The sequence below is a fragment of the Halichoeres trimaculatus genome, unplaced genomic scaffold (genome assembly GCF_033239565.1).
Source record: "Halichoeres trimaculatus isolate MK-OKI-2021-1 unplaced genomic scaffold, fHalTri1.1 fHalTri1_scaffold_1, whole genome shotgun sequence".
NCBI lineage: Eukaryota > Metazoa > Chordata > Actinopteri > Labriformes > Labridae > Halichoeres > Halichoeres trimaculatus.
This window is the reverse complement of record NW_027437179.1, coordinates 19,629,728-19,657,095: the sequence shown is the minus strand read 5'-3', so window position 1 is coordinate 19,657,095 and position 27,368 is coordinate 19,629,728. Positions and strand designations below refer to the sequence as shown.

The 27,368-nt window shown below is 40.9% G+C and overlaps 2 protein-coding genes across 4 annotated transcripts; both read left to right on the top strand.

The window, feature by feature from the left end:
• The first annotated feature begins 34 nt into the window (after positions 1-34).
• fam219aa (family with sequence similarity 219 member Aa) lies at positions 35-11,874 on the top strand. Of its 3 annotated transcripts, none has more exons than XM_074666447.1 (6): positions 35-281; positions 4,930-5,026; positions 6,485-6,578; positions 7,107-7,187; positions 9,161-9,215; positions 9,697-11,874. In XM_074666447.1, exons 1-6 carry the CDS (start codon positions 222-224, stop codon positions 9,850-9,852), a joined length of 543 nt encoding a protein of 180 aa, XP_074522548.1. In that variant the 5' UTR covers positions 35-221; the 3' UTR covers positions 9,853-11,874. The 3 variants fall into 3 exon arrangements, with proteins under 3 accessions (XP_074522548.1, XP_074522541.1, XP_074522533.1); XM_074666440.1 differs by having other exon boundaries at positions 9,694-11,874; XM_074666432.1 differs by having other exon boundaries at positions 9,161-9,236; positions 9,694-11,874.
• Positions 11,875-15,397: 3,523 nt separating this feature from the next.
• On the top strand, positions 15,398-26,819 carry LOC141787755 (BOS complex subunit ncln). The gene is made up of 15 exons (XM_074666420.1): positions 15,398-15,552; positions 22,886-23,076; positions 23,659-23,803; positions 23,955-24,052; positions 24,169-24,246; positions 24,417-24,520; positions 24,875-24,963; positions 25,063-25,202; positions 25,278-25,456; positions 25,569-25,656; positions 25,748-25,786; positions 26,074-26,246; positions 26,345-26,398; positions 26,482-26,560; positions 26,694-26,819. The coding sequence occupies exons 1-15, from the start codon at positions 15,408-15,410 to the stop codon at positions 26,748-26,750; spliced, it is 1,659 nt and encodes a 552-aa protein (XP_074522521.1). The 5' UTR covers positions 15,398-15,407; the 3' UTR covers positions 26,751-26,819.
• Positions 26,820-27,368: the final 549 nt, after the last annotated feature.

Genomic DNA, 27,368 nt, shown 5'->3' with positions numbered 1-27,368 from the left:
TATGTGATTGGTCAGTCGTCTCATGAATATTCAATAGACCCGGAAGTTGGGCGGTACTGCTGTTTTGCTGTCGAGTCACCTCTGTCAGGATGGAGGAAAACGAGCTGCTATCATGCTGAACAACGACAGACTCCGACATCCCAGCATCATGAACACAGATAGTTAGACGAAAGTCATCGTTTGTTTCGACTGTTGTATCGTTTCTGTTACGATTTGCCAAAATGATGGAAGAAATTGACCGGTTCCAAGTACCTCCAGTCAACGGGGAGACGCAGCCTTTGGTAAGAAAGGAAATACAAAATACAAATCCTTTGAAAATATCCCCTTTGAGTTCAAACGACAATATCTTTGTGGTCTGTGTGGGTTTATCGTGACAGCTGTGTCACATGATCTGCGCGTGAGAGCTAACTGATAGCAATCTATAGCTATTGCAAAGGCTGGAGCTGTGGGATGGGTGTAGATGGATTTTCTATACATGAAAGGATAGCAGCTAACGGTCTTCCCTACTCAGTAGACCGGCTACATTTAACACTTAAAATAATAATAAAAAACAAGAAATGTTTTAGGTTTTTGTAGCAGTGTAAATATACTACGCAGTTTACTTGAATCCAGATTTTTTTTCCTCAAAAACACGTCAGTGGGTGCTTGTTTACATCATTAGATGACAAAGCCCACAATATTCACATTTCGTCATTGGGTGACGTGTTATTTGGGTCAGGACGGCTGTGATTTGCGTTACTAGTCTGAACTGACACTGCAGGCTTCAGCCTTAATGATGGCCATCCTTCGCAGGCCCACATTAAGAGATAGCCTCACCTTGAATGATTTATTACAATTTCAGAGCTGATAGTAAAACAAGACTAGATGTATCATTGCAGAGGCCAGTTATTATCAGGTGAACTGCTCTTATTCTCTTTTTAATATTGGGTAGATAATGTATTGTGTATTAGTGTGTTGTTTTTATTATCCATAATTTTGATTTGCAGGCCTTATTCTTGGCATATTACAGAAAGCAGTCTCAAACAGATGTTCCTCCTTTTTTAAGTGTTTGCCTCAGGGGTTTAGGCAAAAGGCTCCACTGATCATTAAAGTGCCAGGTTTTCTCAGCCCTACTACCCCTCAGGCTAAACTTCAGCAAAAATCTCAGAAGTCATATATAACTCCCTGTAACGAAAGTCTCCTTTTTTGTGTAGCAGCAATATGCCTCCCCCTGAAGATTTGATCAGTCCGTTTTATCTTTCAACCACTGAGATTTCTGTCAAAATTGAATTTCTAATCTGAAACAATCTGGTCGTAGCATTATGATATGTCTGTATTCTTGGTCCATTCTGAAGCTCTCAAAGCTGCTTAACTCATGTTATTATCATCATACCAGAGTGATACAGCTCTGGGCCTCATTAATTTCACTTTGTATCTTTTTTCACTCATGCATCTGAAACAGCCATTCAGGATTTATTCCATACCTGATTGTGTCAGGATCACAGTTGCTGTGGCACACATGGCTGTGCATTTTAATGCTAATGGCGTCATTGTGATTCCTAAACCGCATGAATGCACATGGCACCTGCCTCATTGTTGTGAATGGATTTTCCATAAAGGCTGCATCATGTGGGATTTTAAGAGATTTGAATAACTCAGTTAAGGTATATCTATATCTATATTAATATCTATGTCATTTATAACACTTTCATAATTTTGCAATCTGCAATTTTGTGAAATTGAATTTTAAAAAGTTGATTAAATTAGACAAAACTCAAACTTTCCCTTTGCTGCCTGGCCTGTATTTAAGCATTGTTAAAGTTCTGTAATGATGGTCACCGAATGCTAAACCTAACATGATGCACTTGCATTACATTGTGATTGCATTAGAAACCATTTTCCAGTGCTGTAATGATAGGATGCAACTGTTCTAATGGTCACCTGATGTATCAGTCTACATTGCTATTGGCCAGCACGGGGCCATGATGTATAATCCTACCAATCGCACAGTGTCTGTGCTGTGTCAGCAGCCTTGTGGCTCTTCATCATCAGAGGCAGTAAAGGAGTCCCGAACGGGAGCGCAGGCTGATGAAACCAAGAGGTCATTTCATTTATATACAGTGCGTGTTTTAGTGTGTAAGTGAGTTCACATGGGTGTTTGTTAGTTCATATTGAAGGTCAGGGCCACACTTGTCATGTTTGACCATGTTTTATGTTGATACATCAAAATAAAAGTGTCACAGGTCAGCTCTTAATCGTTTGTTGGTGTTTGTCAGCACACACTCATATGATTATACAGGGAGTTATAGGCTTTTAATGCATGGCTCTATGTCCAGGTTGACTTTGGCAAACTTTAACTTACTGTTGTGAGTGCCTGTTCAGCAAAATATGGCAACAGTGAGGAACAGGTTACAAAAAGAGCAGGGGGGTGCACAATAAGTAACATTTCTATCACTAAAGCAATATGAGAACTCACAATGAATATGAAGATTAAAAATATTCAGAGTCAACAAGCAATGCTTGTAGTGTGCACGGTTGTCTGTTTGGATTGGGGTCCATACTTTCACACTATGTTAATGTTTCCAGTTGAAGCTAAACATAGTCATTAGCTGGCTCCAGGTTAATTGGTGCCATTTTAGTACTGAAAAATAAATTCTTGAGTTTATTTTAAATAGAGCAGCAGATAGAAAAAGATACTGTGATTTCTAACTTGTTTGAACTCTTCAATGATCGTCTTTTACATTTTTTTATCCTAACAAGCCGGGACATGCATCACATATTCCTCATGTCATGCAGGCCTACATTGGACTTATTTTTTGAGCTCCTAGGTTTTAGAACTTCTCACCAAAGACTGATAGTGGCTGTTATATTTTGAGAGGTGTTTCAGTTTGTTTATTTGGAGCTTACCGCTACTTGCTACCAGCAACTGTGCGGTCTATGTTCAAGAAGTGAATTCTGTCACAGACAGCTTAATACTGAATCCCTTTCATTATTCATTGCTAGTGCTGCTGGAATTTTCAAAGGGATTTATCTGACAGACAATATGACCCTACATCTTCTCTGTATCTTTTCTGTGGTTGAAGGGAAATCTGAGAAACAAGAATAAAGGAAAAAAAAAAAAACAAGAAAAAAAAGAGGCTGTGGGTAAGCCTGATGATCCGAGGGAAGGGGCCAGTCACAGAACAGAAGCGCAGCTCATGTCTGTGCTGATTTCAGAGGGGATACCTCATCTGTGTGCTGTGCTTTCACGGCTGCTACAGCTCCACAGTGTATAATGTATTCATGGTTGCAGCTCTCGGTAATTATTCCAGCTAAGTGAACAATGCTACATCAGATGAGGATGAGGACATTGTGTTCAATGAAGGTGAATTCGGCTGTATTGGATCCATCAGTGCATCATTCTTTGATGAAGGGTAACCGATGAAGGTTAAAAAATGATAAGTTTCATTGACAGCACATTGAGAAGAAAAGCATGTTGTGCTTGAGGATGCTGTTTTAGCAGGTAATTTTGTTGACAGCTTGTTTTTCTGATGCTCCATATGAAGATCGATATGCTAACAAAGCATCTTGCCGTCTCTGCTGAATTGCTATGAATTTTTCATATGGCCCCATGAGATTGGATTAGCTCTGTTGGTTCCATTGGATTTGCTTAAATTGTTTAGAATTTAAAAGTAAACCCGGAAAAAAAAGCTTTGGATGAAACAATCAGACATATCTGTCCCTGGACTTATTTATTTTGTTTACCTATTGTGAGCCCTTCAAAGACACTGTCGTTTTTTAGTGTTCTTTGGGGTCTAAGCTTTGAATCATACCCATGGGTAAGCTTATTATGCGCCTTTTACAGATATCTAAAAGTTTGTTTCCAGTTTTTTAATTACCCTAATACTCAGTAGTCTATATGAGCATTACTTTGACTATAAAGGTTTCAGATTTGTGTTAAGCCGTTTTTCAAGCAGGAGGGTCCCTTAGATGTAGTGGCCATTTCTCTGAAGAGACTACAGTTATTTTCAGGCCAAAATAGTCTGGTAGTTTTCGCCCATGTGGACCATGGAGTCCCTTGGAGTGCAACAAGGGGAGGCCTGTAGGATCAACATAATGTGGAGCTCTGTCAGCAGTGCAGGCCAAACGCAGCCTCTCTCAAACTGAGAGGCTCCAACAGCCACCCCCTCTGTTCTCCCACGGCCTCCTCCCCATGCCATCACTGCTCGCATATAAAAAGACAGAGCCTGCGACATAGGCAGAACACTCCAGCCCATTGATGCTGGCAGCTATAGTAGCACATAGGCTTGGGAAATCTCACCAGGGTATTGAACACAAGCAGCTCCTAAAAAGAGCAGATTTTCAGTGCTGGGTCTGGGTATTTGCTGGATTGTGCCTTTGGGGCTGTGTTCAGATTTAGGTGTTAAACAGTGCAAGTAGTTGGTACCACAACAACTTTAGTTCAAATTTAATCCCTTTGAGATACTGAAGTAGTAAATACTGCAGCTGGGACAGGGTGGGATTATGAAAGGCTATTGATATACAAGCTGCTAGAATCCATACCTGAGATTAATGGGATTATACTAAAGAAGACTATCACCTTAAGTGTTTGTACGTGTATAACAATCATTTAAATCCATCCATGTAAGTGAACTGTTGAATGTTGATAATGCATGCATATTGATCCTTATTTTTCTCTTAACAATTAGCCAAACACACCTTTTGACTGGTTAATCTACGCATGGTTCATTTTTGTATTGAAAATAATTTTTCATTTGAGTTCCTGGACATTTTCACTCTTAAATTGTCTTATGTTACATCCTGGCGTAAACTAAATCAAAACACATCCACAGCAGACCTCAAATATCAGTGGTTTTGTTATTTGAAGAAGCAGTGTCATAATGTGACGACCCTTATAATATACATTCCCAGCTGATCTCTTCCTCTAACACTGTGACTTTCTTGTTTCAGGACCCAGCAGCGTCTTCAACCTCAGAGACTGACCCTGATGCCAAGGGAGAGACTGTGGCTATGAACTACAAGCCCTCGCCTCTTCAAGTCCAAATAGGTATTAAAACCATCACACTGCAAATAAATAGGCACATTACTTTGTTATTAAAATTTAAAGTTATTTAGTCTAGGTATTTAAGCATCCACCTTATATAATTAACCATCAAAAGTCCAAATGACCACCTTTCTCTTAAGTATTTTTCTCCTGTGCCAAACTATGTAATATCACTGGGGTCATATCATATCAGCCTGTACTGCAGTGTGTCTCTTCTTTTGGTGGTGTCACTCCATTATTATTATTGAAACAATGCCACATTATGAGGTGTTTTCGCTAAATTCAGACCTTGTTGTCTTCATTTAGTCCTTAAGGGTAAAACACAATCGTTCATTAATTCCTTTGTTCTTGAATTATATTTTCAAACTCTTCCTTCTATATACAGAGGACAGTGAATAGAACAGGAAATGTAGAGAGTGCGGAGTCACATGTGTGACATAACCACTAGGTCAGGCTGGCACCCATGTGGTTTCTTAAATATAATTAGAAAACATTCTTAAATTCTAAGTTTTGATCTCGAATTTCTTTCTTCAAAAACAGGAATGGAATAGGTTTTTGTTGCTTTTATGCCAAATTTAGCAGTTTAAAGGGAGATAGACATTACTTGTCACCAGAGATAGACCGATATAGATTTTTTGGGGCCGATGCCGATACCGATTATCAGTAGGCAAGGAGGCCGATAACCGATATTTGAAGCCGATACTAATATGCAGTCTAAGTGAAAATATTGGTGTAAAAATTTTGAGCAATACAAACTTCAACGCTTAACTGCATTCAAATGCCTTCAAGCTTTAACAGCTTTTTAAAGCCTATAACAGGCATGTTATGCAGTTAAATTAATTTTCTGTTTAGTTTTCACACGACTGATTTTGACATGAATGTTTTGACCATCTTGGGCTTCCATAGGGTTGACAGAGAAACTCTGTGCTGAGAAGCATCAACGAGCAGCTCCTGAATGTCTGCAGTTTAAAACATTTCTTACAATTTTTAAGAGGCAGAGAAACATTTTCCCGTGGGTATTGATAAGAGGAGTGATTTTTGCGTCTGTGGAAGTTAAAATAAGCTCATAGACAGTAAGATAGTCACGATGCTAATTGTGGCTGCATTAGAGCTGCAACAACAGTTTTGAATGGGTTTCATATCGGCCATACCGGATTACAAAAAAGGCCGATGCTGATATGCCCCAAAATGCGAAATATCGGCCCCGATAATCGGCCCGGCCAATAATAGGTATATCCCTACTTGTTACAATAACTGTTGTAAAAGAACAATTAATTTCATAATATTCAACCAGCATTTACCTGTGTGCTATTAAGTGTTTACTAAATTAACTGTTAGATAACACTTTTTTTTTGAATCCTTGGGCAGTTGTAAAGACACTCAAGTGTGCAAATTTACCATGTATGTTTATGGATTATTTCCCGCTTACTAATGATGACCTCACTTCCTGTGGTTGCTCAGAGAAACAGAGGGACCTTGCCAGAAAAGGATCAGTGAAGAATGGAACTGTTGGAAGTCCTGTCAATCAACAGCCCAAGAAAAATGCCAGGACAAGGTAACAGCTACTGATTTTTTGTCCTCTGCAAATGCAAGTAAATTAAATGAGAGACATGCGGATGTCACACTCGCTTGATAAATGTATCCAGACATTCTTATTTCACAAAAACCTACGAAACGCAAGCTTTTTTTCTCAAACACTGTAAATGATGATAAAGTCAAAGCACTTAACATAAAACCAGTGCAAGCCTCAGTATTGACAACTGGCTCATCTGTCTAATCCAACCCCCTGCTGGATTAGTGGAAATATAAGAGAGGCGACCGCCTGCTCTTGACCCCCGAGTCTCCGAGGAGGAGAGATAATCTGGAAATGCTTGCAATCTGAAGGCAAAAGATTAGCCCCAATTTTTGGACCATCACAGCCTGTTATAGGAGCGCCCTACTGGGGACAAATTTCCTTTCTTGTGTAAAGTAGTTTCACGTTATGCCCTATGCATGATTCGAAATGTTTTGTGTTTTTTTTTTTTTCAGGAGAAATGGAGTTTTGCTTTTGGTGTTGAGCTGTTTCACTTTGCTTCTTTCAAAGGTTGGTGGTGCCAAACAAAGGCTACTCCTCCCTAGACCAGAGCCCAGATGAGAAGCCTCTGGTAGCTCTTGACACTGACAGGTATGAATGTAATCATGATTCCTCACATTAAGTTCAGTAACACCTACAAAAGACACAGGCAGGCAGAAAAACAAACTTTCAGCTGACCTAAGAGACAAAACTGGCCACGCTGCAGTTTTGTAGCACACTCTGTTATGATGGGACATTAAAACATAAAGCAACTTGAGAGAGTTCTTAACAGAAGGGATCCTAAAAAAGCCTCTCCCTGGGCACAGGATTAAAGTATAGCGGGGTGAGGATTTGGACAGGGAAAAGCGGCTCAGAGGGAGGGCCTCTGCATCAGCAGGTCTGCTTTTGACACGGATGAGTCCCACTCTTTGTGCCCTCTGTTTGCTGCTACATGAAGGAAACCATCTCATGTCAAATGTGTACTCTGGAAGCCAACCAGGCTTATATCATCACACATTGCATCACACATACCCTCTGTCCAGCTTTCTGACTCACAGACACAAAGGACAGAGGTTTGTTTATTGTCCACAGTTTAGATCCACATGCAGTCTTTCTGTTTTGTATGCGTTCAGAGTCTCAGAGATTACTCATTTGGGTTAAAGGTTATCGGCTTGCTGTAGTTTCATGACAATGTTGATCCTTTGATCAAGTAATTTTGGATAGATAAGGTTGTTAGGGCTCCTGATTTTGAAACTGGTGCCAAGTTTTTTTTCTTTATCATTAATTTCTTTAGGAATTGAAGGATGGTATCAGTTTATCTCTGTGGGTTAAAATGACAAATCAGTAAACTGAACATAACAAGATACAACATGTGGAATGAAACCATTAAAATGTTAACTATATTACAGTTTAACTCAGAGATGGATGATTATTGGGACATTTTTGGAGTTATGAAAAATACTCAAAATCTTTGAAGGCTGAATTGAAACATTGTAGTGAAACATGAAGCAGCTCAGGAGTGATCAAAAGAATGGTATTTGTGGTACAACTGTAATTAACTTTGGATGTTTTGATTGGAGGATCACATCAAACTGTATCATTCAATATTTGACTTATCCTTTGAACATTTTGCTCCCCGAGACAACGATGGTAGGATAAGGTTGAAGAAATGCTGAGTTGGCAAACAAATCTACTCCTCAGCCCCTCCCCTCTCTGAGCACCTGCTCTTCAGGTCATTTCTCGGTCAAGTCCGTCCTCTCTCGTCTTGACGAACAGAATCTTACAGCAGACCACCAAAACACAGAGTCATGCTGCACCTGTTTCTGTCTTTGCAAGATTTGGAGCCACTCAGTATGCACAATTTTCTTAACACAAAATACTCAGAGGGTATAATACAAACTGTGATGTATATTTTCAGACAGTTTGAGAATGATAGTTTTTTTTTTTTTTAAAGAAACAACATTTTTGTTCATATATTAGCAAAACACAAGAAGGAAAACAAGGAGGCCTCATTTAATTTATGGAAAGAAAATAATGTTTTTTTTGGCATGTAAGAAGATGTTTTGTTTTTTTTTTAAGTCTAAAGACCAAAACGTCTCATAGCATACAAAGAGTGTTCAATTTATACATGGATTTGAGCTTGAGCTTCCAGGGTTTTTTTTTGGCTTTTTTTCAGTGCCAGAACGTAAAGACCAACTTTAAAGAGTTACAGAATGGTAAAAATAAAACCCAGCATTTTGTTCCTATTATTTTTTTAAGAACCATTTTGGGAGCTGAAAGTCCCAAAGAATACCCTTCTCAAGGGCTACTGAATAAAATTAGGGTATCTCCAAATACTTTATGTTTTTATTAACTCAGAATTAATCAAATAACTCAAAGATAGATCGTTTTTTAATCTTAGCTATTGCTATGGCTATTTCTATATTTAAAAAAAAGATAAAAGCCTTTTAGTTATGTTATTAAACTAGAATTATCATACTTTTACAGTTTCTGCTGCTTTCTGATTCCTTTTTAAACAGATCTGCTATTTGGACCTTGTCGGTTGACTTGACTGTGTCTAACCCCTGATGTCTCTTGTCTTTCAGTGATGATGACTTCGACATGTCCAGATACTCCTCATCAGGATACTCCTCAGCCGAGGTGAGATGTCTGAGGGACCAGGTATCTATAAACACATTATACTGTTTCACTGTGTCATTTGGTGAATCCAAAAACATCAACACCTGATCACCCAGTTCCATTGTCACACCGCCCACACCAGGTATATGTGCATCCATTAAATAAAAAAAAATGGCTGGGATCTCCAAACTTTAATAGTGTAATAGTGAGTTTCCCATAATTCTCATCCAAACTCATTTCTTCCTCCTAGAGTAGAGCTTTCCCTGTTTCCTTTTCCCTGTTTCTCATTTCCACTTGACTGTTCTTTATGTTGTTTTTTATGTTTATATCAAATAATATTTACTTCTATCACCTTTTTTGCCCAACATCTTTAATCTGATATTTTGATATTTCAAGAACCAGCAGATCTTCTTTCTTTAACAAAGTCAATCCCAACTTAAATTTTCATCAAGCTTGTCCTGATGCTTTGCTGATACTGTTTCTGTCTCTTCTCCTGTAGCAGATCAACCAGGACCTGAACATCCAGCTCCTGAAGGACGGGTACCGGCTGGACGAGATCCCAGACGATGAGGACCTGGACCTGATCCCCCCCAAAGCGGTCAACCCCACCTGCATGTGCTGCCAGGCTGCTCCCTCCACAGCCTGTCAAATCCAGTAGCACCAGTCTCTCCTCTTCAAAAAAAAATCTCCCTTCTGCCACCTGCAATGAGGATACTACTGAGCAGAGCAGCAGCACAGAGGAAGAACTATTGGTGGGCTTTGGCACAAAAGGAAAATAAGGGTTGATAGATGCTCAATTAACAAAAGGAAAAAGGCGATATGTACAGTGTCTGTGCACGTTCCTCCTATGGTTGGATCTCTGCATATTACTTCTGCATGATTGGATGGGCGAGGACTCAACAGATTTCAGAAACATTACCTCGAAGGAAAATGTGTAACTTTAGCTCCTGTTTTCGTTTGGCTGCCATCACATGCTTGTACATATTTTGGTTTTAGGGGGATTTTATGGATTGTGCACGGTCGCCATACAACGGAGACAAAATGGGACGACTGAGAAGTAACAAAGAAACCAAAATTGTGACATTAATTTGACGATGCATCGTTCTTGGAGTCAACTGATGGACATACAGAGAACGCAGTGTTTCCCCTACCATTATATAGAGGAGGCGGCCCACCACCCCTGGAAGTCCAGTTAATTTTATTTTCCATAGAGCGCCAGATTACAGCAGAAGTAATTTAGAATTACCTCTCTCAAAAATCAGGTCTTTACCTTGTGTTTTTTTTTATTTGACAGACTAAACAGCCTTATTTGTCTAATTTACATGATGGGATATAATTTGTACATCGTTGGGTTCACATTTGTCCTCCTGCTCTTAAGCACAGGTGAAGTTCTGCCCCAATGCGCTCACAGACACACAAACACTCACGTGCATTTACACACACACACACAGACAAGCACATTTCGTATAGCGAAGAGCTGGGAAAACCACCACAAGAAACATCTTTTAGCAGCTTCTCTACTTCCCTGTGAAGATGCTACATTCCCTCTCTTGCGCTTGGCTGTAAACCTTGGGAAAACACTGGAATGAAAATCTTAAGTGGCCATTATTTTTTCCTTCTCTTCTCTTTCAGCCAGTCTGCTCCGTTTCCCTGTGTAAATGTGTCAAACATAAAACTAATGTGTGTGTGTGTGTGTGTGTGTGTGTGTGTGTGTGTGTCTACATGTTTGGAAGAATAGTGCAAAAATATTAAGCTGCTGACAAAAACGCTAATGCTTACACTGAGATATCAATGCCAGAGTTCTTTTGTTGTGCAGTTTGTCTGTTACACAAAAAGGTTGTTCTGCTTAATCGTTTCATCTTCAATTCACAGAAACTGAAACACATATAGTTTTGCATGTTGCCTGTCTGTATGAGCAGCCTGTATGGATTATTTACTGTTTTTAGTTAGACCTGAACACATCCTTGTGCCAGAGACACATTGTATGAGCCGTGTTTTCTAAAAGTCAAACTTATTTAAGTTTACCCACTGTCGTACCTGTAGAAATAGAGAACCAGTTATCTGAAGATTAGTGTGTAGCTCCTCCGTTTTAGCCCCGACAACACTGGATGTGAATGAGCTCCCAAAACACACCACCCAAAATGTGGCTCAAAAACTTGTGGGAATGTGTTGCTACGAAGAAAGCTTATGATTGAAAGTTGTGCAGTTTTGTTCATATATCTGGACACAACTGTTTGTGGTTTGGGGAATGTTTATCGAGTGACTCGATATTGCCTGGATGGAGATGAAATGGGATACATTTTATTCTTATTGTTTTTAGTCCTCTTGTCAAGGATAACCCCCCGTCTTTTATGTTTTACTGTCAGTGTTTTTGCTTGTTTTGTATTGTTGTACATTTGCTTTTTTAAAATTTGGGAACAAGGACTGTAAGTGTAGCACCGGACACAGCTGTGTATTGTCAATGCGCTATGCCAATGGATGTTCTCCATGCTGCGCAGAAGGGAGTAGTCGTTGCTGTTACACAAAAAATACTGTTTTTTTGTCATGTTTACATTAGTTTAAAGACATCTTCAGAACTTCTCAAACATCCCCTGTTATCCAGTAAACTCCAAAAGTTTCTTGCATGTAAATCTGGAGTGCAACAAATCACCCTGTAAAATCCATCTTGACCCCCCCAAAAGTGAAAAACCTGGCTAACACAACTCCAGATACAGTTCTTGAATACATGTGTGTTCAACACTCTTGTGTAAGTTCCTCTCTCTTGGTTACATTCAGAATACTCTGTTGACTCGTGTATGAGGGATTTGATACCAGGATGTGAAGTTTCCTCTGAAATATTGTATGAAGACTCTTACTGTCTTTGAAAGCATTCTGCAGTGCTTTGGGGACAGTTTGTGTTAACATTTGGTAACTGATGTCTGCTGAGTTTATTTGCACATTTACAACATGGAACTTACTGTTAAATAAGCAGCAAAATAACACTCCTTTTATGTCATGTACTGGGCGGACATACCAGAAATTGTGGCGTAAATGAATGATTGAATGGAATGTGTACTAGAAAGAAAAAACTAAATACTACTACAAAGGAGGAAAATGTTAATTCTGTTTGATAACATGTACAAGGGTAACTTCTTACTTTACCTAATACGGCCTAAATGTTACTTTAGCGCTCTAGACACAGAAATAAGCAAGCTTGAAAAAGTTAACAAGCAAAAAAGGTGCCATGTGTGTAGATTAAATGACTTGCATCCAGTAGAATAAACATCAAATAGTCAGGTGACATGTGACTAAAGCAGCGACTAGCTGATGTGTGTTGGACCAGTAGCTGTGTGTACTGTTAACATTAACTCAGAGGGACTAAATAGGTAACAGACTTTGGTGCTGACGTGGGTTTACCATCATGCTAACAGAGCTACTTGTTGTCTTCTTTTGAATGCACTACTTTTGGCCAATGTCTTTGCACACAGGGAATTTAAAGTAATGCATTGTAACAGAAGCTATTTATTTGCAGTTGTGTGTTTTTAATTTATTTTTTAAAGAAAGGGAAATAATTCATACACAGACTTATGCTTTTTTTGTTTTGTCAGGTGCTTATTATGATGGTTGTGAACTGGTTCCATTTAGATTTTAACAGTGTTAAAGTTCTGTGTATAGTGCAACATATCGGAAAATAAATACTAGATATCAGAAGTTTGGGCATGTGTCTCTTTTGTATTTGAACAGATGTTCTACTGAAGTCTGTATGTGCAGCCTCAGTTGTACCAGTTTCAAAGTGCTGTCCCTGCAGGAGATGAAGGTGTATGAAACAGTTTTCCTGAGTCTCTGCCGGTGATGTGTACATACCTGCTGAAGTGAATGAGAGTATGACTGTAGCCAAGAAGGAGAAGATGAGGAGGAGCAATGGACGAATAAATGGATGGAAGGATAATGAGGGTGGGGGGTTGGGTGTTTGTGATTAGCCTTAGGTTGATCCCTTGGGAGCAGATGGTGAATGGTGGCTTACCTTCAGGAGATGCCTGGAGTGCTAGGAACAAGTTTGTTTCCACGCTGTAGGGTGAGGAAGACGTGGTGAGACGACCACAGGATCTGGGACACAGGTAAGCAAGACTTCATGTCCTCTTTTGTGAAAGACGTAGCACATTTCATTGTAAAAGATGTGATAACAAATTGCCTCTTCTGAGTCACTAAATTGAATTTATATTTTTCTGCATAATTTCTGTCTCTGTTGTTTTATCATTTAAAAAAGTTCCCATAAAATCTTGTTTTCAATCCCTTGGTGCACATATGTTGACCACAGTACAGTTTGGTCTTTAAGTTTTCCTTTAATTTGTATATACCTTCCTTTTTGTCTATTATTTTCACTCATCAGCTCAAATCTAACAGCATTCAATATCAATATAACATCTCTCTTTTTTTCACATAAGAACTATAGTACGTATTTTTAAAACCATTTTTCTTACGTTTTTCGTGCTCCGTTCGATCTAGATGGTTTTCTTGTAGGAAATGGGCCTTTTCTTTCTTTTATCTTCTAATCACCTTTTCCCTTTTAACTGTTGTGTTAAGACCATTCACATTCAGCTAGACTAATGTGACATTATTAGATGGCATATTTCACTGAAAATAACCAATATATACCCCTGCCAAAAAAAACCTCCATAACATTGAACATAAAATAAGAATAAATTTAGAACTTGCTTCCAATGACTGAGAGTGTGCCTTTCTCTAATTTCTTGGTGGGTGAAGAGAGAAACCCCATCAGGAATGAGGGCCCTTCCCCAGACTTACTGGTCCAGTATGATCCACTAAGTCTGGATATGTCCAACAACAATGTCCATACTCTCTCATAGTTTGACCACAATGAATACTGCAACAACAATTACAATTTCTTGGCATCTTTTTTTCCTTTCCCAAATTAAACCTTTATCAGCGCTTATACCATTTAATTTTAAATGTGTAGCTTGCATAACTCACTCTTAAAACAAAGGGGGTTAATTGTTTTTTTTTGTTTTTGTTTTTTTTGTATCTGCCAACTGGAGCCATTTAACCCGTTGATAGCCCTGTAGTTTTTCCCCTCTGAGCACTGTACTTTGGGTGGAGCATTGGTCTTTTATGAGAAACCATCCGGCGGTCTCTCTCCCAGAAGGCTGGTGACCCTGCTTTGAACTCCGATCTAGTAGCTGCATTCTCTCATGCCCAATGCTGCCTCCCTGGCTGTCTCATATGTGCAGACTCCACTTCTCCAATGGATCCTTATTTTCACGAGTGGTGTTTGGAAATGCATGGCGTTTTCCTTTAATTTCTCTATCTGATTGATGATTTTCTTTTCAGGACAACTTCAGTGGGGCCATCATGGTCAAACCAAAAGTGTTTTTCGTTTGGTCATCTTCTTTTTCCAGGCTTCTTTAAAAATAATTTCTTTTGTCTTGTGTAGTGGAGCAGCTCATGGCGTTGGTTTTCTCCCTATGGCTCAGTGTGCTCTCTGTATCTGTAGGTTGGTTCCCTCTGGTAGTTGTAACTTATCCTTGGGCAGACCTAAGATACATATCTTACTTGTCCGTGACCTTGCTTCTTACTTGTGAGTGAGTGTCCCCAATTCTGTCAGGGCGTCCCCTGCCTTGGTACTGCACCCCTACAACTGCGATCTGTGGTTGAAACTCTGACAGGATGTTCTTTTGTTGGTGAATCTCCATTTGACTTTCAAGTTTTAAAAAAAAAATCTATTTCTTGTCCAAGGGTAACCATTTATTGTATCAGCTCCTGCTTGAACGTGCTGAAGTTGTTCTGTAGGTCCCGTTTCAGGCTTTCAGGCTTTGTATGGCAGTGCTCCCTCTTGTTGTGGGGCTTCGTGTGTGGTTTTCTCCTAACCGTCTCCATCATTGTCAGTGTTTTCTCCCATTGTGTCTGCTCTGACAGTTGATTCTCTATCCTTCTGCTTGTTTCTTCCACCTTTCATGTTGAATTTATGTAGTCAGAACTTTGAGTTATAGTGGTCTTATATCCAGTTTAGTTAACCGACTTGGAGAGGTCCTTCTCATGCGATTAACTGTATCGCCATCTTACCGGAAGTCCATGGATGATCTATCTTAATTTGGAAGAATAGTATCCGCAGACTGAAAATATCAATTGACCTCAGTGATAATAATATTCCACTGTCTTACTGTATTATTGGTGTTTGTTTGTAGGTTAACAGATCCAAGGTCAAAACGTGACAGCATGTTGCACAGAAACCTGTGTGTAGCTGCTGTTCTGATGCTACTCGCCGTCCAGTGTCTGCACGGCTCAGCTCTTCCTGCTGTGTCCTCCTATGAGTTCACAGCTTACAGGATGCAACAGTTTGACTTGGCACAGCAGAAGCATGGTGAGTTTAAGAAACACCTCATCTGCAGTGATTTGACAAAACGGTTTATGTACTTCAGCTTACTTCAGTAGGAGGTTCTTGTTTGAGTGTTTGATGTTTATATATACTTCGGCCGATCTCACTTAATACAAGGCTGTCCTTTTATCCACAATAGTTACTTTTCAGCTAATGGGAACTAATTCTCTGAGAAAAACTAAACTAAAGAAAATATTGAAAAGTAAACCAATGCACTGTTCTGGATTAAACTGGTATTTTCCACTGTTCATGTGACCTTTCATTAAAAGCTCATTCTATCTGGCGACCTTTCTGTCAGGATGAAGATGTCATTGAGTCTGCCCTGTCACAGTTTAATTTAGACAAGTGCTTGAAGATAAGGGTGATGAATCAATTCCTCAAGAGCAAACCCCAAAACTTCAACATTATGTCAAAGAACTTCAACCCCTCAGAATGATCTTGTACCTGGTTCCTTGTTATCTCTGTTTAGGGTTAGGGTTGGGGTGAGGGTAAGGGTTACAGGTTAGGGATAGGGTTAGGGTTGGGGTTGGGGTTAGGGCTACTGTTAGGGTTAGGGTTAGGGTTAGGGTTACTGTTAGGGTAAGGGTTTCAGTTAGGGTTAGGGTTAGGATAGGGTTAGGGTTAGGGTAAGGGTTAGTGTTAGGGTTACTGTGAGGGTTAGGGTTAGGGTAACTATTAGGGTTGGGGTTAGGGTTAGGGTAACTGTTAGGGTTAGGGTAAGGGTTAGGGTTAGGGTTACTGTTAGGGTTAGGGTTAGGATTAGGGTTACTGTTAGGGTTAGGGTTAGGGATACTGTTAGGGTTAGGGTAAGGGTTACTGTTAGGGTTAGGGTTATGGCTAGGGTAAGGGTTAAAGTTACTGTAAGGGTTAGGGTTAGGGTTACTGTTAGGGTTAGGGTTAGGGTTACTGTTAGGGTTACAGTTAGGGTAAGGGTTAGGGTTACTGTTAGGGTTAGGGTAAGGGTCACTGTTAGGGTAACAGTTAGGGTTACTGTTAGGGTGAGGGTTAGGGATACTGTTAGGGTTAGGGTTAGGGTTACTGTTGGGTTAGGGATATGGTTAGGGTTACTGTTATCTCTGTTTAGGGTTAGGGTTGGGGTTAGGGTAAGGGTTAGGGTAACTGTTAGGTTTAGGGTTATAGTTAGGGTTAGGGTTAGAGTTACTGTTAGGGATAGGGTTAGGGTTACTGTAAGGGTTAGGGTTAGGGTGAGGGTTAGGATAAGGGTTACTGTTAGGGTTAGGGTTAGGGATACTGTTAGGGTAAGGGTAAGGGTTACTGTTAGGGTTAGGGTTATGGCTAGGGTAAGGATTAAAGTTACTGTAAGGGTTAGGGTTAGGTTTACTGTTAGGGTTAGGGTGAGGGTTACTGTTAGGGTTACAGTTAGGGTTAGGGTTAGGGTTACTGTTAGGGTTAGGGTAAGGGTCACTGTTAGGGTAACAGTTAGGGTTACTGTTAGGGTGAGGGTTAGGGATACTGTTAGGGTTAGGGTTAGGGTTACTGTTGGGTTAGGGATATGGTTAGGGTTACTGTTAGGGTTAGGGTTAGGGTTAGGGTTAGGGAAAGGGTTAGGGTTACTGTTAGGTTTAGGGTTATAGTTAGGGTTAGGGTTAGAGTTACTGTTAGGGATAGGGTTAGGGTTACTGTAAGGGTTAGGGTTAGGATGAGGGTTACTGTTAGGGTTAGGGTTACTGTTAGGGTTAGGGTTCCTGTTAAAGGTTAGGGTTAGGGTTACTGTTAAGGTTAGGATTACTGTCAGGGTTAGGGTTAGGGTTAGGGTTACTGTTAGGGTTAGGGTTAGGGTCACTGTTAGGGTTGCAGTTAGGGTTACTGATAGGGTTAGGGTAAGGGTCACTGTTAGGGTAAGGGTTAGGGTTAGGGTTACTGTTAGGGTAAGGGTGAGGGTCACTGTTAGGGTAACAGTTAGGGTTACTGTTAGGGTGAGGGTTAGGGATACTGTAAGGGTTAGGGTTAGGGTTACTGTTGGGTTAGGGATATGGTTAGGGTTACTGTTAGGGTTACTGTTAGGGTTAGGGTTAGGGTTAGGGTAAGGGTTAGGGTTACTGTTAGGTTTAGGGTTATAGTTAGGGTTAGGGTTAGAGTTACTGTTAGGGATAGGGTTAGGGTTACTGTAAGGGTTAGGGTTAGGGTGAGGGTTAGGATTAGGGTTACTGTTAGGGTTAGGGTTAGGGATACTGTTAGGGTTAGGGTAAGGGTTACTGTTAGGGTTAGGGTTATGGCTAGGGTAAGGGTTAAAGTTACTGTAAGGGTTAGGGTTAGGGTTACTGTTAGGGTTAGGGTTAGGGTTACTGTTAGGGTTACAGTTAGGGTTAGGGTTAGGGTTACTGTTAGGGTTAGGGTAAGGGTCACTGTTAGGGTAACAGTTAGGGTTACTGTTAGGGTGAGGGTTAGGGATACTGTTAGGGTTAGGGTTAGGGTTAGGGTTACTGTTAGGGTTACAGTTAGGGTTAGGGTTAGGGTTACTGTTAGGGTTAGGGTAAGGGTCACTGTTAGGGTAACAGTTAGGGTTACTGTTAGGGTGAGGGTTAGGGATACTGTTAGGGTTAGGGTTAGGGTTACTGTTGGGTTAGGGATATGGTTAGAGTTACTGTTAGGGTTACTGTTAGGGTTAGGGTAAGGGTTAGGGTTACTGTTAGGTTTAGGGTTATAGTTAGGGTTAGGGTTAGAGTTACTGTTAGGGATAGGGTTAGGGTTACTGTAAGGGTTAGGGTTAGGGTGAGGGTTACTGTTAGGGTAAGGGTTACTGTTAGGGTTAGGGTTCCTGTTAAAGGTTAGGGTTAGGGTTACTGTTAAGGTTAGGATTACTGTCAGGGTTAGGGTTAGGGTTAGGGTTACTGTTAGGGTTAGGGTTAGGGTCACTGTTAGGGTTGCAGTTAGGGTTACTGATAGGGTTAGGGTAAGGGTCACTGTTAGGGTAAGGGTTAGGGTTAGGGTTACTGTTAGGGTAAGGGTGAGGGTCACAGTTAGGGTAACAGTTAGGGTTACTGTTAGGGTGAGGGTTAGGGATACTGTTAGGGTTAGGGTTAGGGTTACTGTTGGGTTAGGGATATGGTTAGGGTTACTGTTAGGGTTACTGTTAGGGTTACTGTTAGGGTTAGGGTGAGGGTTAGGGTTAGGGTAAGGGTTAGGGTTACTGTTAGGTTTAGGGTTATAGTTAGGGTTAGGGTTAGAGTTACTGTTAGGGATAGGGTTAGGGTTACTGTAAGGGTTAGGGTTAGGGTTACTGTTGGGTTAGGGATATGGTTAGGGTTACTGTTAGGGTTACTGTTAGGGTTAGGGTAAGGGTTACTGTTAGGGTTAGGGTCATGGCTAGGGTAAGGGTTAAAGTTACTGTAAGGGTTAGGGTTAGGGTTACTGTTAGGGTAAGGGTAAGGGTCACTGTTAGGGTAACAGTTAGGGTTACTGTTAGGGTGAGGGTTAGGGATACTGTTAGGGTTAGGGTTAGGGTTACTGTTGGGTTAGGGATATGGTTAGGGTTACTGTTAGGGTTACTGTTAGGGTAAGGGTTAGGGTTAGGGTAAGGGTTAGGGTTACTGTTAGGTTTAGGGTTATAGTTAGGGTCAGGGTTAGAGTTACTGTTAGGGATAGGGTTAGGGTTACTGTAAGGGTTAGGGTCAGGGTGAGGGTTACTGTTAGGGTTAGTGTTACTGTTAGGGTTAGGGTTCCTGTTAAAGGTTAGGGTTAGGGTTACTGTTAAGGTTAGGATTACTGTCAGGGTTAGGGTTAGGGTTACTGTTAGGGTTAGGGTCACTGTTAGGGTTGCAGTTAGGGTTACTGATAGGGTTAGGGTTAGGGTTAGGGTTAGGGTTATGGTAAGGGTTAGGGTAACTGTTAGGGTTACTGCTAGGGTTACAGGTAGGGTTAGGGTTAGGGTTACTGTTAGGGTAAGGGTGAGGGTTAGGGTTAGGGTTAGGTTTACTGTTAGGGTTAGGGTTAGGGTTACTGTTAGGGTTAGGGTTAGGGTTACTGTTAGGGTCAGGGTTACTGTTAAGGTTAGGGTTAGGGTTAGGGTTACTGTAAGGGTTAGGGTTAATGTTAGGGTTACTGTTAGGGTTAGGGTTAGGGTTAGGGTTAGGGTTAGGGTTATGGTAAGGGTTAGGGTAACTGTTAGGGTTACTGCTAGGGTTACAGGTAGGGTTAGGGTTAGGGTTACTGTTAGGTCAGGGTTGAGGTAAGGGTTAGGGTAACTGTTAGGGTTAGGGTTAGGGTTACTGTTAAGGTAAGGGTTACAGGGTTAGGGTTAGGGTTAGGGTTAGGGTTACTGTTAGGGTAAGGGTTACAGTTAGGGTTAGGGTTAGGGATACTGTTAGGGTAAGGGTTTCAGTTAGGGTTAGGGTTAGGATAGGGTCAGGGTTAGGGTTAGGGTAAGGGTTAGTGTTAGGGTTACTGTTAAGGTTAGGGTTAGGGTAACTGTTAGGGTTAGGGTTAGGGTTACTATTAGGGTCAGGGTTAGGGATACTGTAAGGGTTTGGGTTAGGGTTACTGTTAGGGTTATGGTTAGGGTAAGGGTTAAAGTTACTGTAAGGGTTAGGGTTACAGTTAGGATTAGGGTTAGGGTTACTGTTAGGGGGAGGGTTAGGGTTAGGGTTACTGTTAGGGTAAGGGTTAGGGTTAGGGTAGGGTTAGGGGTTAGGGTTAGGTTTAGGGTTATGGTAAGGGTTAGGGTTAGGGTTAGGGTTACTGTTAGGGTTACAGTTAGGGTTAGGGTAAGGGTTAATGTTAGGGTCAGGGTTAGGGTTACTGTTAGGGTTAGGGTTAGGGTTAGGGTTATGGTAAGGGTTTGGGTAACTGTCAGGGTTACTGCTAGGGTTACAGGTAGGGTTAGGGTTAGGGTTACTGTTAGGTTAGGGTTGAGGTAAGGGTTAGGGTTACTGTTAGGGTGAGGGTTAGGGTTACTGTTAGGGTAAGGGTTAGGGTTCCTGTTAGGGTAAGGGTTAGGGTTAGGGTAGGGTTAGGGGTTAGGGTTAGGTTTAGGGTTATGGTAAGGGTTAGGGTTAGGGTTAGGGTTACTGTTAGGGTTACAGTTAGGGTTAGGGTAAGGGTTAATGTTAGGGTCAGGGTAAGGGTTACTGTTAGGGTTAGGGTTAGGGATACTGTTAGGGTTAGTGTTACTGTTGGGTTAGGGATATGGTTAGGGTTAGGGTTACTGTTAGCGTTAGGGTAAGGGTTAGGGTAAGGGTTACTGTTAGGGTTAGGGTAATAGTTAGGGTTAGGGTTAGAGTTACTGTTAGGGTTCGGGTTACTGTTAGGGTTAGGGTTAGGGTTACTGTTAGGGTTAGGGTTGGGGTGAGGGTTACTGTTAGGGTTAGGGTTACAGTTAGGGTTAGGGTTAGGGTTCCTGTTAAAGGTTAGGGTTAGGGTTACTGTTAGGGTTACTGTCAGGGTTATGGTTAGGGTTAGGGTAACTGTTAGGGTTAGCGTTAGGGTTACTGTTAGGGTTGCAGTTTGGGTTACTGATAGGGTTAGGGTAAGGGTCACTGTTAGGGTAAGGGTTATGGTTAGGGTTACTGTTAGGGTGAGGGTTAGGGTAAGGGTTAGGTTAACTGTTAGGGTTAGGGATAGGGTTAGGGTTAGGGTTACTGTAAGGGTTAGGGTGACTGTTAGGGTTAGGGTTAGGGTAACTGTTAGGGTTAGGGTCAGGGTTTGGGTTAGGGTTACTGTTAGGGTTAGGGTTAGGGTTAGGGTTAGGTTAGGTTAGGTTAGGTTAGGGTTAGGGTTATTGTTAGGGTTAGGATTACTGTCAGGGTTAGGGTTAGGGTTAGGGTTACTGTTAGGGTTACAGGTAGGGTTAGGGTTAGGGTTACTGTTAGGGTTAGGGTTAGGGTTACTGTTAGGGTTTGGGTTAGGGTTACTGTTAGGTTTAGGGTTAGGGTTAGGGTTACTGTTAGGGTTACTGTTAGGGTTAGGGTTAGGGTTACTGTTAGGGTTAGGGTTAGGGTTACTGTTAGGGTTAGGGTTAGGTTTACTGTTAGGGTTTGGGTTAGGGTTACTGTTAGGGTTAGAGTTAGGGTTAGGGTTACTGTTAGGGTTACTATTAGGGTTAGGGTTAGGGTTAGGGTTAGGGTTACTGTTAGCGTTAGGGTTAGGGTTCCTGTTAGGGTTAGGGTTAGGGTTACTGTTAGGGTAAGGGTTAGGGTAAGGGTTACTGTTAGGGTTAGGGTGAGGTTTAGGGTTACTGTTCAGGTTAGGGTTACTGTTAGGGTTAGGGTTAGGGTTACTGTTAGGGTTAGGGTTATGGTTAGGGTTAGGTAAGGGTTATGGTTATGGTTAGGGTAACTTTTAGGGTTAGGGTTACTGTTAGGGTTAGGGTTAGTTTAGGGATAGGGTTAGGGTTAGGGTTTGGGTTAGGGTTAGTGTTATGGTTAGGTTAGGGTTAGGGTTTGGGTTAGGGTAAGGGTTAGGTGAGGGTTAGGTTAGAGTTTGGGTTAGGGTTAGGTTAGGGTTAGGGTTAAGGTTATTGTTTTGGTTAGGGCAAGGGTTAGGGTTAAGTCAGGTTTAGGGTTAAGGTTAGCGTTTGTGTTAAGTTAGGGTTAGGGTTAGGTTAGGGTTAGGGTTAAGGTTAGTGTTTGGGCTAGGGTAAGGGTTAGGGTTAGGGTTAAGGTTAGGGTTCGGGTTAGGGTTAGGGTTATGGTTAGGGTTAGGGTTAGAGTTACTGTTAGGGTTAGGGTTAGGGTTACTGTTAGGGTTAGGGTTTGGGTTTGGTATTCTAACCTTTACTTCACACACTCCAAAGGCACAGAGTGTAATCTTTACTGGCATTTATAAGAACAGCCAGAGCAGAAATGGAAGATAACAATCACAATTATGTTTAAATGAGTGAATTACTACCTGAATATTAAAAAACCTTTGAATTCTAACTTTGAGCGGGCCTGCTATGTCCACGTAAAGAATGGACTTACTTTTTATGAGGCTATCATCTTTAATCTCCATGTTTCTTCTGTGGTTTCAGACAGAGAAACCTGTGACAGCTACATGCATTTTTGTAGGTAGTGGCTGCCTGAAATGTTCAGGTTAGTAGACGAAGAAGTTAAGAGTGGTTATTGTGCTGTAGAATTTTTATTGGTATATGTTTGGATGGTAAAACTCTACATTTAAGCTTTTACTTATCCAGCATCACAATAACTTTTGATCCTCAAAGACCACAATCACTTCATTAATGGGAGTGGGTGAGCAGAGTCTGGATTTTGGCCTCTGGACATTGCTGAATCTGCCTATTTCTACACTTCGTACCATCTCCACCAGTTGTTCTTACACAATGAAGACTTTTTAAAGAGTGTTTTGTTCATTTTTGTGTGATGAGGTTGCCGTGGAGCCATCGTGGTGGCAGAGGCCCGCTCAGCAGATGAGCCACTGCTGACCCGCCGCTGTGTCATCATGAAGGTCATGGACTTCACCACGGAAAAGTTCTTGGAGGCTCAGAGGCAAAATGCGGCTGCCATTCTGATCCTACTGCCAAAAAATATCTCCAGTATCTCCCATGACACCATACAGGTAAGAAGTTATCTGGAAACACATCTGAGCTTCAAGGTGGGGTGTTAGGCTATTATATAGCCCTTATATGCTACAAAGTCACACACTGTAGAAACCTCTGAATCTATCTTTAAACTGCTCAAAACAGTCTATTGTACGAATAGCTTAATAACCTTAAAAGATCTTTAAGAGATTTTCATGCCACCTGCTGAAATGTTAAGGGGTTTTCTAAAACAACAGCGTAAAAAATGTTGTTTTTGAGCTGTAAATCATGTAAAGCTGCTATAGGGGTACCAGAGGGGCAGTATTAAGCCTTAAAAAGCACAACACCCACTCTCTAAGGACACACAATAGGACAACCATGACTAAACTGAAACACATGGTCTGATCTGTCTGTCACTACACAGCATATCAGCTTATGATGTTGCTTATAAAGTTAATTGTGCTCCTCTGTATTACAAAGAACTTTCTGAAGTACTTCTTGTTCACTCTCAAGGATTCCTATCTTGTCAAATAGGTCTATCTCTCCACAGAATATGAAACCTCTAGCTGGATGCACTTACAGATAGATTTCATTCAGTGCTGTTTGTTTCCTGCTCCTAGTCCTTCATGGCCAGCGAGAGTGCAGTTCTTCTAAAGGGGACCCTCATGCCTGTGTATGTGGCACCAGAGGATGAACAGCTGCTTTACATGTATGAGGAGGTCAAGCAGGCTGCAGCCACACGGACCTCATCTGTGTTCATCAGAGGTGAAGGGACTGATTGGCATCATTGATTCATTTACACCGATATTTTAAGAGTGTGTTTTGGAAATATGTCAGGAAGGTTTTCTTTTTCTTTTCTTTTCTTTTCTTTTCTTTTCTTTTCTTTTCTTTTCTTTTCTTTTCTTTTCCTCTGCAGTCCTTCGCAGTATGGTCACAGCCACAGCCTTTCAGATCTTAGTGAGCAACAATGTCCCTATAAAGTCTTTCTCAGACAACGCCATAGTCACACTAGAGGTCAGAGTAATGATTTTCTCCGTAGAATTTGGAAGAAAAATGTTTCAATGAAATTATTTTGATTTAAATCCTGATTTTCCTGTTCTGGTCTGTTTAATTGCTAATGTTTGTTTCAGGGAGTTCTTCCAGGAGCAGGCGAGGATCCACCCACTATCGTCATCACTGCCCACTATGACTCCTATGGGCTGGCACCAGTGAGTCAGTCAGAAACACTTCATTATGACGTATCTGTAACAGTTCACAGCCCTGTTGTGTTGTTTATTCAGTTCGCCTTCTGTTTTTTCCCCTCAGAATTACAGCACTTCACTCTAATACTATGTTCATGCACATAAACACCGTGTATGTGCTTCTGTGTGTATCATAGTGGTTGTCATATGGAGCTGACTCAAATGGCAGTGGGGTCACCATCTTGCTGGAGTTGGCCCGTCTCTTTCAGAAACTTTACAGCAGTTCAAGCACCAGACCCCCGTGAGTTAAGAACCCTTATGGGAATTATTAATAAGGAGCTTAAGTAAAAGTACAACTCTCAGAGTGAAAAAAAACTCCTGTGCCATTTGACCTGATTGAAGATCCAGTTGTATTCATTCATACCCCAGCATTATTACTTATGTCATGTTTATAAGATCAAATGATTTTTATAAAACCTCTCTTTGTCACCCAGAACAGAGCTGTACTATATAAAAATCTAAAATTGCTACACTGTAATGAAATTGAATGTAACCTTAAATCTGTAACATGTTTTACAGAAAAATTACATCATAATGTTTATTGGCCAGTAATCCAAAGAATGTTTAAATGTGAATATTCATTTTTCCCTGTCAGATACCATTTAATGTTCTCTTTAACTGCGGGTGGAAAATATAATTTCCTCGGCACAAAGAGGTGGATTGAAGAGAATCTGGACCATGCTGGTAAGATCAAATGTTTGTGGCCTACTTTCCAAAGAAACACATGTGAACATGACCATACCCAGTTTGATTTACTTCAGCTATACTTATGTCTCCCTCCAGAGTCCAGCCTGCTCCATGACAATGTGGCCTTTGTTCTGTGTTTGGACACACTGGCCAACAGTGATGAACTGTACATGCATGTGTCCCGCCCTCCTAAACCTGACACTCCTATGCATGCTTTCATTCATCAGCTGGAGGAGGTAACACTGCTGGGAACAGAATCACGAGACAGTTCCTCTGTTTCTTTGCCTTTAACTCTTTGATCTTTCTTTTAGGTTGTATCGTCAAGATTTCAGTGGGTAAAGGTGGGGATGGTCCATAAGAAGATTAATCTTATAGAGTCCTCAGTGGCCTGGGAGCACGAGCGCTACAGTCTGCGCAGGATACCTAGCTTCACTCTGTCACACCTGGAAGACCCTAAATCTGAGCTCAGAGGCTCCATACTGGATACATTGTAAGCTCTATATTCTAGTTAAGTGCTCTTATGCCCAGATTCTCTATGGAGCTGCACACAAAGCAGTAAACAAGCACATACCGATTGTCTTTGTCACGGTCTCTTTTTACAGGTCACAAGTGGACTTCAGGAAGCTTAAGCGTAATGGCATCATCATAGCAGAAGCACTGGCACGTTATATGTACAATCTCTCAGACAAGGTGAGGACAAGCACCAAAACACTACTGAATGAACAAATTGATATATTTGCAGTGTAATGTGTAATTGATTTTTATTGTCATCTCTGTCAAGGGTTCACCAAAAGATATCCAACTATTTAAGGGCCAGATGGTGAGTTCCTGCCGGTTTATGTCACCCCCTGAGGACAAGGCCTGACCTCTAGTGGAGATTTTCCAGTACTGCAGAGTGCTTTTAACAGCTGGAATCTGTTTTATTCTCATCTTTTAAAATTTGGATTTATTTGAAGATTAGGGGAATTTGAACAAAACCATTAATTGACAAAATCAAAGTTGTTTATTTACATTGTCTTCTGTAAATTTCAACTTAATCCTTGTTCAACTTAAAGATGTCCAAGACACCGTCCTTGCTGTGATCTCAAATCTAAAGTCCTGTTGCAGGATTTCCACGATGGCCGCATGTCTCACCTAATGTCTGTCCTGACATCAGTCCCTCGAGCCACCCAGCTGCTGGATAAGGAGCCATCTCACACGGTGTTGGTCAACTCACTGGAGCATGAGTTCAAACATTACCTGCAGCAAGTCCACAGAAACACTTTCAGGCAGGACAAGAGGTAGTAAAAAGAAGGAGTAAAGAATAAAATCTCCTTTTAGGACTGAAGACAGACAAATCAAAAATCACAGTGCTAACAGATCATACTTCTTTCAATAGGGATCCTGACATTACCTTTTATGATCAAATGAACCAACCAATAGTGATGTACAGGTAAAAATGTGCCGCCACCTTCATTTTATACATGGTTTGATAGAAATAAAACACTTAAAAACTGATGCACTTTTTCCATCCAGAGTGAAGCCAGCAGCCTTTGATCTCTTTCTTGGCGGCTGTATTGCTGCCTACTTAGGGATTGTTTATTATGCCATTCAGGTTTGTGAACCAACCCTCTATAAATGAAAACAGCAATGCAGATTTATACCCCGTCCTATTCTTTAAAAGTGCTGGATGACATTTTGCATATCCTGTTTGTTTTCTCATTGTATCTGTTTGATCTCTTTTGCAGAACTTTGGGTTTTTCTACACAAAGCTCAAAGCAGCAGTGAAGTCTAAGCAGCAGTAAATGGGACTGTGAATGCTGGGAGACTGTGACAAAGGCTTTGAAGTCTGCATCATTGTGCTTGTTGGACCTCTGCTTCACTGGCAAGACTTGAAAGCAATGCAAAGAGAATTTTTTTTTTTTTTTTTTTTACATCTAACTACATTAATTCACTGTGATGTAAACAATTTATTTATTTATTGAACTTGCTCAGTTTTGATACTTCAAGAAGATGTAGCATAAAAATACTGAATAAAAAACAATGTTCTGGCTATGTCTGTTTGTCTCTCCTTTTTTTCTGTTTTTAACTCCCAAATGATACCGTCATCTCCAGTATCATGTATTGGTATCATCCAAACCATCATCCCTCAAAGCATCTGCTTTAACTTTGATTCTCAAAAAGCATGGTGATGATCCCAATAACCTTGTCAACCTATGTCCAATTTCTAACCTTCTTCCGAAAACTCTTGAAAGAGTAGTCACAGCTCAGGTCTACTCTCACCTCTCTGACAATAATCTGTTTGAAGAGTTTTAGCCTGGTTTCCGTCTGGGTCATAGCACTGGTCAAAATCACTAATAATCTTCTGTTGGCAGCTGACTTGTAACAATCTTCATCCTCCTGGACCTTAGTGCTGCATTTGA